This window comes from Hesperophylax consimilis, chromosome 5 (genome assembly GCF_061612785.1).
Source record: "Hesperophylax consimilis isolate HC1 chromosome 5, BYU_Hcon_1.0, whole genome shotgun sequence".
In the NCBI taxonomy this organism is placed as follows: Eukaryota; Metazoa; Arthropoda; class Insecta; order Trichoptera; family Limnephilidae; genus Hesperophylax; species Hesperophylax consimilis.
Window position 1 is genome coordinate 7,607,519 of NC_142840.1, and position 12,026 is coordinate 7,619,544.

General features: G+C 32.9%; 1 protein-coding gene across 1 annotated transcript in view; it reads left to right on the forward strand.

Moving 5' to 3' along the window:
- Positions 1-12,026, forward strand: part of cad (caudal type homeobox) — a 39,749-nt gene that overhangs the window by 17,621 nt on the left and 10,102 nt on the right. The window contains exon 3 of the mRNA XM_089632246.1: positions 9,673-9,681. Within this exon, the coding sequence (XP_089488372.1) occupies positions 9,673-9,681 (9 nt within the window). The remainder of the gene's footprint in view (positions 1-9,672; positions 9,682-12,026) is intronic.

A 12,026-nucleotide genomic window follows, 5' to 3' on the forward strand; every position in this document is an offset into this window, starting at 1 on the left:
AAAAGTTTTTCGAACTAGTTTGAAACACCCGCCGGCATTCCTCCCAATTAGACAATATTTTTGTTGTTGCTTTTTCGTTTCATTCATCCTACAACACAAGCAAAGATCCTTTAAAAAAAAATTATCTGTAGATACCCAGATAAAATTGTTACAATCGTGAAATGTATTTTTGTATAGCCAAAAAACGAATCGGTCCATGTTGCTTAAATGTTTCAGAATGTCTTTCAGAATCAATAACAGTGGTCACAACAAAATGGTTTGCGTTTATGTTTGGTTTGGAGGCTTTGTGTCTTCTCGTCGCATCGGTTAAAAACCTGGAAATATTTTGCAGTAATTGCCCCTCCAATAAAATAAAAAAGCCGAAGTTTATGACTTTCAGTAAACCCTTGTTGGCATTGTTTGTTTTCAGACAGTTTGAAACCGAGATGGGTCTCAAAATAATTGTACATATTATTCGCCTACCCTTTTGGACAATGACCAGTATAGATACCTAAATGCCAGATAATAATATTTGGCTAATTTTAATATATTTATATCTTAACAATATATATATATATTTTACATATGTAGAAACTTACAACTAATATTAGCATTAAAAATCTAATCTTACTAGCGCCCGCAGAAGAAGGAAGTTCAAATATATTAGGGTGTTTTTATCACTAATTTTAGAACACGGGTGCAAAATGCGCCCAATGGGTTAACTAGGTATATATATTAAATGAATGAATCAAATTAATCGTCTATCTTTAACGCATTTAGATGACGATTACACTGATTGACGTGTTATGTTCCCGCTGAAATTGTGCATTGTCCATTGCTAGGCAAGTCAATAGCATTTTGACTTAATCATAAGTAGTTGGGTGGAATCGCTAGAGAATGTATGTATGCTAGAGATCAGGAATACAAATTTGTAAACTTCTTACACGTTATTTCTTCCGACTTTTTCCGAACCAACGCTTTTCAGTTGTTATTTTTCAGGCGCATTTCTAAAAACATTATTTTCATACATGAATAAAACTATCTTAAAGTGTATTACTCATTCTCAATGAAATACATTTAAATCTTTTTGGAAATAGCTCTTACTCTGGGGAGAATATTGTCCTTTTCACACGTTATATATTTTAAAAAGTTTTGATCGGTATTGCTACTGTTAAATTAAATAAATATATCGAATCTCAAACATGCAAACAAAATGAAATTAAATGAATGTTTAGTTTTAACAAATAAGCAGTGTCCGTACTTACAATAAATTAACATTTTTTTAATATATTAGGTGAATATTTTATTTTCAAATATTTCTAGTTTTCACTCTTCAAGGGTGTTATTATAGGCCATTATTTCAAAATATGGAGAGAGGAAGGTGGATTTATAAATTAATTTAGTTTAAACGACCAAATTTCAAAATTATTTTGAAGATTGAAGTCGAGTTCAGACAGAAGAGATGAGATGTTGAATGGAGGGGAGACAGTTTTTGATACGGCTTGATAAAAGAGAGGGTTTTTATTGAGAGAGAGAGAGAGAAACAAAAATTTTTAGATCTAAATATCCCAATTCTAGAGGTTTGTAGGTATTTAATAAAGATTTTAAAGGAGATTTGTAGGTATTTAATGGCAAATTAACTACCTTCCTAAATTTAGTCCTTTTTTAATTTCAAAGCAAATCAATTTCGCTCTGTATGATAGTGTAAACATGTAGGTACACTCGTGCAAGAAATGTGAGACATTGTGCAAGACTGTAAGCTTAATGAGTAAGCTTAAGAAAGGGACGCTCTGATGGATTGGGCACGAAGAGCAAATAAACGAAGAAAGGAGTGTAAGGATATTACGCAAATGTGAATGGTAAAATAAGTCGGGGACGTGAGACGTGATACTGGAGTCAAGCCATGTCAAGAAACAACGACGTTAGTGTGTGCCAAGGCAGAGTTCTTAGGCGGTCCGTCCACTCTGTCTACCCCTGCAGTGAAACGGTGTGATGGTTAGTAGTTAATTTCGGACCAAGCATGCTTTCTATACGGCACATAATGTAATTTATGTTATTCACTAAATTATAAGCGCTAGCCTGTATTGTGGTTAAAGTTGATAATAACGAAGTATATAAATTTAAAATAGTGTATGTACACAGATAGATGGTTAAAAAATTAAATAAAAATTTCTTTAATAATAATTAACTGCTTACTAATAAAAAAACATTTCACCCTTTCTATTCTTGATCCATACTTTATCCACAATTTATACGTAATTAAAATCTATTTCAAAAAAATACTTTTAATAAATTATGAACTATGTGGTTTTTTAATTTTGTCAAAAAGTTAATCCATTATGATAAATAATTATATCTATAGACGTTTTATGTTCTTGCAACAATTAGCATGATAATATACAAGAATAACATCGCTAATTAACAACTTTGACCATTCATGACCGTGTCTTTTTTTTCGTTTATGCTCAACATAGTAGGGATATTATGACAGAAGTTGTCCACTGCTTCACTTATCTGCATGTCTCAAAAGGTTCATCCTTCCATGATGTCGGTCAGACAAAGTCATTTCTTGCCGTAACGGTTTAGTTTAGACGAGACACAATGAAGTCAAATTTGGAAGGCAAACCGATTTCAAAAGGAAATTCAAGGTCCCCAAAATGCTTTATGGCCCATGTTGAATGAATGGAAATTTTAACAGATTTATTAAAAATAATCCTGTTTAAAAACTTACTTATCTCGTCTTAAAGTAAAGCTACAAAGCGGTAAGGGTTTTGCCGATGGTGGTTATTTTTTGCAGCCATTTGTAGGTAATAATTATGACATTTGGTGTGCTTTTGGGAAATCAACATGTCGCTCTAAATATTTATGTTCTCATATTCAATTTAAAAATGTAAGTGCTGAATTTCTAACAATCTGTGCAACCAATATAATATATTAACGCAGACCAGTGAAAAGTTACTAGTCTAAATTTATGACACATCATTTCCTATTTTGAAAGATAATATTTTCTGTTAAAAATTATAGGGGTAGCTATTTTATCGCTTGTTATTCTTAATATTTATAATCAGTTAAATTTTGAAAGTTACACATAAACTCAAGAAAATCCGAGTTCATTGAAAGAGTTGCACAAAAATACAGATTTTTTTTTTATTTTTGCTATGTTCCGTAGGTGCTTGCTTGTTTTCTCTTTTCTTTTAATTTGTTCATTTACGTTGATTCGTTTTATTCCTCTCTTATGTTTAATAATATGTACTTTTATTGCACTAATGTAATCCACAATCATGTCATGTAAGTGCCCTAAGGGTTTAAATATAATAATATATCGCCTTTCTATTGGTCCTTAAATATCACTATTGACCATAAATTCAAGATCTGGGCGTGTTTCGTGACCTAAATATTTGCCTAATCGAGGCTTTAATTTCCGAAGCATAAATGTGCTTACGAAATTCAAATGTGATGTAGATCTACGATGTCATGTGATTATACGTGACACAGAAACGTTTATTTCATTCAACTTTAAATGGAAAGCACTTCTAGTTTTATTATTTATTCTATGCTACTGACTATTAGGTTTACAATATCAAAAGACAACTATTTTACTTAGAAGGCAGATACCCCATTTGTATATCTTATTATTAGGTAGGTAGGTACTGTACTAAAATGCTTACATATACGTAAAAACTATTTTAACAAATTTGTTCTGCAAATCACCCAATCTGGCATGATAAAAGTTTGCTAAATACAAACATGCTTAACAAACTGTTCATGTTGATTTTTATTAATATCAACAAAGTTACTAAGCATTTTATGAAACTACTTTCATAGTAACTTAAGAATTTATTTTGTATTCTTGTTATTATACAGGGTATATCGGCACGTACCCGACAAACTTTAACCAGCTATTCCTTAGCACATTTGGAGTAAAAAATGTTATGGGCACTTTGCTGTCCGGTATCATTTTTTTTTAATAAAAATGGCTTAGCACCATTCGTCTCATTTTTAACTATTATGATTTAGTGTATACGAAAGAGCGAGGACACTTTTTGACGCACTTGCTAATAACAGCTGTTGAACGCGAGAAACTTTGCAAATGACAGTGACGGAGCGTGGATTTTTTATTTATTTTTTGTTTATAATGGAAAAAAAATGTTACCCGACAGCAAAGCGCCCATAACATTTTTTACTCCAAATGTGCTGAGGAATAGCTGGTTAAAGTTTGTCGGGTACTTGCCGATACACCCTGTATACAATTATTGAACTCCTTTGCATAACAGAATTCTCTATGACAATTTGTATTTCTACATGCTTATATCGTTCCTACTCAGTGTATTGTGTAATGAACTATTCACTTATTATTGTACTCCTAAACAACTTAAATTACCTCTAACAACATGTGAACAAGAAAGCCTTCAAGGCGTGAATAAAAAATTTCTCATGGTGGCAAGTTGTATATGGATAACTATAATAATAACTAGGCAAACTTACTAAAATGAACACGAGAAAATTAATTCCCTGCATTCAAGGACCAAATAAACATGGCAATAAGATGTTTATTTTGATCAACCCCAATGAAATTGTGCTTGAATGCAGTCAGTTAGCGGTTAGGCGGTTCCGTTAGGGGCGATTGGCAACTAGGTACTAGGCACCAGTGGCGTAGCATTGAGATGTGTTGTGGGGTGGGAGAGTTAATGCGTGATAACCGCCCTATGTGCCCCCAGGGGCGTATCATCTCAAAAATTGCGGAACGGGATTTGTTAGGCGTTGATTTACTTAGGGGATGCAATGCAAAGTTTCCCGTAGTTTTAATAAATATAATTCATTAGATTTTAATTCCGAATAACATCGATGGCTGAAATATGAATTGTATTTTTGCGTGATATTCATTGAACGCATTTTATTAAAAATGCTCATATTTAATTATCTTTGAAAAGGTTTTGCTTTTTAATGACTCTGAATATCTAATATTGTTAGGTTCCACTCCATAATTTTCACCCGAAATGTTACATGGTGTTGTGCTGGCGCATTACTGTATTATGTGCTTCTTCCATAGGCTTACGCCAGTATTCAATACTAGACGTTTCAAGTATTTTGGCAACAACGTCATACATCCTAGAATCGTACAGGCACAATTTGCTGGCATTTTATCAACTAAGTCATTACCACTCACGTCGTCTAAACTTGAAAAAAGGCAGCGCAATTCATAAAAATGATAATCTCATCGTCAAATGTGCCAGACTTTTAATAACAATGCGTGTGATTTAGATCAATGTTAGAAAACAAAACTGTCAAGAAAAAATTACAGCAACAGTAGTCGTCAGAGAGTTTAAAAAAACTTATTTTGACGGTTTTAGAGGTGGTGGCGATGCGGGTCTTGTGATTTCAGTAGCGACGTGTACGGACTGAACGCGACAAATTGCTTGTGACATAGTAAATAGACAAGATCAGTATCGGATACTAGCGAATTCCTGTCAAAGAGGAATCTTACTCGTGGGCAGGTGCCACATTTAAATTGCATTTTTCAATCATTGTTAGTAGGTAATAAAAAATATTACACAACATCTGTCATTTCCCTTCATTTACTTACACTAGAAACTGTTTAGGCGATGCACTACGACGTGTAATATTTTAAATTGAGCCGCTATCAATAACAACCCTTACGTAGATGGCGATAAGGTTTTGTTTTGATTTATGCAAGAAAAAAACAAGGCCAAAAAGTGCCTTTTATTTTATTTTTTATTTTATATTATTTCAGGCATAATTTTTTTTTTTGATCATTTTATAAATAACTTAATTTGCCACATTATACAATAAAATCATAACCGAAAATGGGTTCGTAAGTAGGAGATTTTGAACTTTAAAGCAGTTTTCATAAACCTTTACATTATTTTTTCTGGGCTTATAAAAAGACTTACCTATCTAAAAAATACTCGATTATTTCAAAGGCCAAGATGTATTATACTCGCGGTATTTAATCAAAGCATCTGCAACATTTCTAGGCGGCCAAATTTTCAAACCAAAAATACATGATTTTGCATTACTACGTATGGCATCGCCTTAAAATGTTATATTAGGAACCTACAATCTTTTCAATCAGCATCTTACTAGGATGTAGTTGAGACGTACCTATCTACATATTTAATCTTTTTAATAACTGAAAAAATCAGTTAATACTGGTTTTAATTGGTATTAAACTGGTACGAAATTTATTGCTACTAACTTATTGTTATTATTTGTAATTATCGTAGCTTTATAAAAGGTAGAAGATAATGTTCATCGTAATAGTAAAATCATCATTCAATTGATTAGAACATTTAGAAAATCATCATTATAATCATTTTTTACGTTTATAATTGAGCTACGTTTTCGTGGCAATATCATGTTTTAAAGCGAATTTTAGAACCAAAACTTCAAAAGCGACATTATTTTAATTTTCTACATGTAAATCTTTTTTTACGATTTTCATTACACGACCATTAAATAACATCATTTTCGCAAAAGCGGTATATTTAAATTGCGACCCGTGACCTAAGCAAGTACACCTTTTCTAATTTCCAAAATAATTAATATTGTTTCATAATAATTGAAAAAAAAAATTTCGGTTTTCAAAAATTGATTACCAACTGTCCAATAACGGTGTACAACAATATGTACATAAAAAAAATAAATTGGCAAATAACAACCATAACGTTAACAAGAGAAAATAAAGTTTTAGTCAAGTGTAGTTAAATCCAGAGATTCGAGAAATTTTGTAAATTTTTGGGGACTATCGCTAAATAAGGTGTTGGTTCTTTGTAAAGGAATATGGAAAGTTTCAGGGTTTTATTAGACGGTAATTGGTACTGTTTTTGATTGTGGCCAAAATGGAAGATTCTACATGGTTATTTATAATGTTAAAGGGAAATTCAAAATATAAAAGAAAATAAATAATTTATTATAAATTATCTCAATATTGGAGGACCATTGGATCCCCAGTGATATTTCGCTACACGCAGCCTCTCTCTCCCCGGCGGGAATTTATAATTGTTGATGGGATGTCGTTTTACCGAAATAGGCAATTCCACTCACTCCACAACTTGTTACAATCGCGACATAAATTAGCTTGTCAACTACACAGGGGGGTGAGGGGTGACTCGACCACGGGGTAGGGGGAGGTGGACTTGTAATATTTCATTGACAATTTTAGCATTTTGAAATTAAAGATGATTGGGGAGGATTTCCCGAGTAATTGCTAAACGAAAACCTGAATAATTTTTTGACTTACCAAACATGCTATGCTTCCATCCACCTACTTATTAAATATTTGCCTGCTCGGAGAAAAGTGAGTCGATAATGCTAATTTATTAAAAATCTCTTCAAAAAACGGGATTGCAGACCCTTAACGAATGAATTAATAAGTATCCAGATAAACTTTTTTGTTAAATGCGATTTATTATCACGATATTCCTGCCAGTAGGATCAACATGCCAATGGTTCTCCAGGTTTCAACAAAATTTCTTCGGATATATAAGTATTTTGTTTCAGCGAGGAGAGATTGAAAAGGGAAATCCTATTGATTCTTAAAAAAGTTTTGCATCATTGACCCGATTCTCATCACTGCCTCCAATTTTTTCCTTTTAAATTTTGTTAATGTTTTTAATCTTTCACCTTTTTTTTAATTTTTTTTTTTTTTACTATCTATATTAGGGAAACAAAACAGTTGTATACTTTTGTCTGAATTATATCTCTCTGTTTTTCTCTATATATATAACCGATAACTTTGGGTTAATATTTAGTTATTATTTTTAAGTTAATAATTAGAATTGTCCTGGTGAAGCCTAGTTCAAGCGAAACCGGTTGAAGTTTTCATGGCTTAAAACAAAGTGTCCAATTTAGTACGAAAAAAAAGTACTAAATCATAAAACTAATAAAGTACTAAATCAACAAAATAAATAAATTTAACACATTTTTTAGCCTCCGTTTGTCAAGCGATTTTTATTCCTATTACCTATTAGCGGTATTAGAAGACACTAAGAATTGAAAGTATTTTTGGCATGTATATTCCTCGATCTTTTATAAAATTTTATGTAAAATAAGTAGCTCGTGATTGGTTCATTAGTCAACATTTATCGAGGCTATAAGTTTATATTTATTAATATTTAACATATTTAGTTCAAATATTTAACCGTATATCATTCTTTAAAAACTTTGTGAATCATTTTTAATACCTCACTAAAATATAATCCAATCCAGCTGTTGTGTAGGTACCATTCTACCTACACAGGTCGCTTAAATGCAAACTTTCAGATAGCAATCAACGACATAAGTAATAGAGTATTAATTAAGAGTCATAATAAAGAGTCATAATTAAGAGTCATAATAAAGAGTGTTGCTTCTTGCATTAAGTATCGATTAAACATCTCTTCATGAAGCCAGCACCGGGTCCGCCCTCCCTCGCGCCCTCCCCTTTCTTTCCTCCACTCCCGCCCCCGCCTACGGCTCCCGCCATAAAGTGCCGCCCTTTACAGCCCACACTGCCGCAGTATAACGCCTTGTTTATGTCTATTTAGACGTTTATTGTTATGGCCGTTTTGCGCAGACGTCGTAAAGGCCGAGGCGTCTGCGCCACCTTTCCTACCCCTGCCTCTCTATCTCCTCAAACCTCACTTGACTACATCAGAAAACATCTTCTACGACCGCTAATGCACCTAACCTTGACGACCTCTACTTAACATTAAGTAAAAATGAATAATTTCCTCGTTCAGAAAAAATAGCTTTAATCTTGCTGAAATATGTCAGTTTTTGCCAGACCGTGATTATTTAAATTTATCTTTGTCACAAGTCCATGATCATTTGCATCCTTTGAAGGAATAGATCTATTTTTGATTAATTAGCAAGTACAACATAACTTCCCCTTTAAAAGCTTCCCTGTCAGCATATTTTCAAAGCCCTATGACCCATTTTGTTATCCAGGTGAACGATGCTATGAAGCGGGTTGAGGAGGCACATAAAGGAGAAGATCGTTTAAAGGTCCGAATTCGTGAGGCAGGAGAGGCAAATACCGAAAGCTAGTTCTACATGCGTGCTGTTGTAGTAAAATCGGAGGCACGACTTGTTCTCATGATATTGACATCACTACTGTAAATGAGAGCTTTTGTACTGGTGCACAAATGCCAAGAATCAATGTCGTTTACTTCTTTGTTCAGACTCAATTGAAATAACTAGAAATCAATCAAAATATAATATACCTCGTCCAAGTTTAGTAATACGTTAACTTACCTTTTATTTGCCTCAATCGAAAGATATCAAATAAATTGTACTCAGTGACTACCTATCGAGCTCGCAGCGAATTTCATTCGTTCCCGGAAACCGACTTTCACCGGATGTAGCGCCATCTCTACTTTTCCGAGTTCGCCCCTCCCTCGTACGCGGGTAGAGTGGAAATATTGATTATGTGATGGGTTTATTGTACGTCCATAAGATGTTGTAAAACTGTCGTTTGGGCACAACTGTTAGCGGGTACAAGAGTCATAAAATAATACGCCAATAGAAATGTAATACGGGTCAATTGATTTTGGATTGCTTCCATTTCTGTCTACTATAAAAATATTTGCTTTTATTCAACAAATAACAATTCATTAGATAATAATCACGTTATAATGCATGAATACACCTGAAAAATGTGAATACTTCTGTCATTATGTTGTTACAAAATAGGTTCATTAAGTAAGTACTTGTTATTTTAACATCTTTTCAAATAGATTTTTGCCTTTATAATTCACTAATCCAAATAAGAAAATATACCAGAAGGCATTCGTAAGTGGCTCCCTCGTTTCTTTTTTACAAAAGGCGTGACAAATTAACTTCCATTTGTCATCCTGTCATCTGCTGTTTGCATACAAAACCATACGTGTTGGACCTTCCAAAGCTCAGCCCGCCTAGCTTGCTGAACAGCGGGAGGGTAAATATTTGAAAATCTGACAGTTAATTTGACATCGCTGACAGTTTGTGTTCACTCAATTGGCGTAAATCTCCTTTAAGTTGGGTGTTCTCCTTTTTCTATTATCTTTCCCATTGTTTGGTAGATGTATTGCCATGTATTTTGCACACTGTATTGACACGTTACATAAGTAATGGCGGGATGATCCGCCCATTTGGGTTCCAGTGATTTTTTCTACTGCATCCATTGTTCATCTGGCCGAATCTTTCAGTGAAAGAGTGTGTTGGAAAGAGAAGGAATATTAAGTACGACTTTTTTACATTATTATACAATAATTACACTATTGCATGAAATTTTTAACTTGTAAAATAGTTATTTAAGGAAATTGAAGCCATTACCGAGACACCAGAAAGTTATTCAAAATGTTATTATATAATAGACATTTAAAAGTATGTTTTACCAACGGATTTCGAATGTTAAGTTACGTGACAGCTGGTTCGAATCCTGGCGTGCGCAAGTAAATTTCATCCGATTAATTTCACAATTAATTTATTTAAAATAATAAAAATCCGGAGTGAGAAATACTCTTAGTATCACCCGGGTGTAAGACCAGAATTAAAACGTTGCTTAAAATGGCTTTAGCCGTATTTAGTGACCAGATCTGAATAGTCCGATACTTTCCCACCTTCCTTTTTGCATCTCTTTCCCATCCCCACAATATTCAGCCTCACAACATACCCCAATGTGGAATGCCATAGTCTCCCTGGCTCCAGACGGTTGGGAGCTGTTGGGACTCTTGGGCGGTTAAACATTATAAAAAAACATACTTTGACTAAGAGCTATCAACATTATCTTGATTTTATTTGTGCATATTTATGTACGATTGCAAAATATTACCCTAACTAAATGCGATCTAGATTTTGTCTTGGATAAATATATATATTTTACAAATATGCGATGAATATTTTATTTTAATTTTTAATTGTAATTCATATTTAATTATCAAGACAATATTAACGACTCTCAAACGAAAAATGCTTACGAATTTTTTCTGATTTTTCCACCAGAAAAAGATTCAGCCGTGTCCAGGAATTGAACCCAGGACTTCATCTTTGCCGGGGATTTGCTCTCTAAAATCTGAAGTTTTACTCATTACATTATTTAAACATACGAAATAAATGTGCCCACGGGTGATTTTTTACAAAAACGACACCATAATATATTTAAAGTTTTCAAAGATTCAGTTCTTCCATAAAGATTTTTTTTAATTATTATGAAAAATTTTCAGGAGTATGCTGTATTCAGATGTTATCAACGATAGATTTATAACAGTATAATTTGTTTTGCAGGCTTATGAATTAACACTATGAAAACAAGGTATCAAATAGTTATTGCGATATTGAGGTAATTCCTTTCAATAATTTATTCTAACAATTACAATTACACATTTGATGAAGTAATTCAATTAACATTACAATTTGTATTTAAGATCCTGTAAAAGTGATACATGACTGGCGGAATAAGTTAAAAGCTCTTTTTAACAGTGATTATTATTCTTAAATAACAACAATGTTATCATTCATTCCGATGTTTGGATAATCATAATTGTTACGAAATAGAATTCCCGCCTCGGAGCTGGAGAGGTTTTGCCACTCGGAACAAGTGACAATAAATTGTAAATCATTTTTACCGCATGATTCTGCTTTGCGGCGACTGGAATATTATGTAGTATCTTCTTGCAATAAACTATTTCAAATATTTGCTTAAAAATATATACGACTAATTTCCGTGTCAGTGTCAAGTTAAATTCTCGCTTGCCTACTGAACAAATTAACCGTTTTGATTATGTATATTATTTGCATCAGATATGTTTATAGTGTACAATTCTCGTTGAAATGATTTTAAATTGACGTAACGGTTACAATGTAACGCGTAACCATCCACCATTCGCCAATAATGCGATACAGGTAGGTACTTATTTCAGTGATGTGTCTATATCTATGTGTTAATAGTTCAATGAACTCTAGAACATTGATTTGATTTGATTTTCAAAATTGGAATTGTTTGTGTAATTGATTCGGACAAGCGATAATGTAGGAATAAACTAAATTAATTTTATTATCGAAGAAAG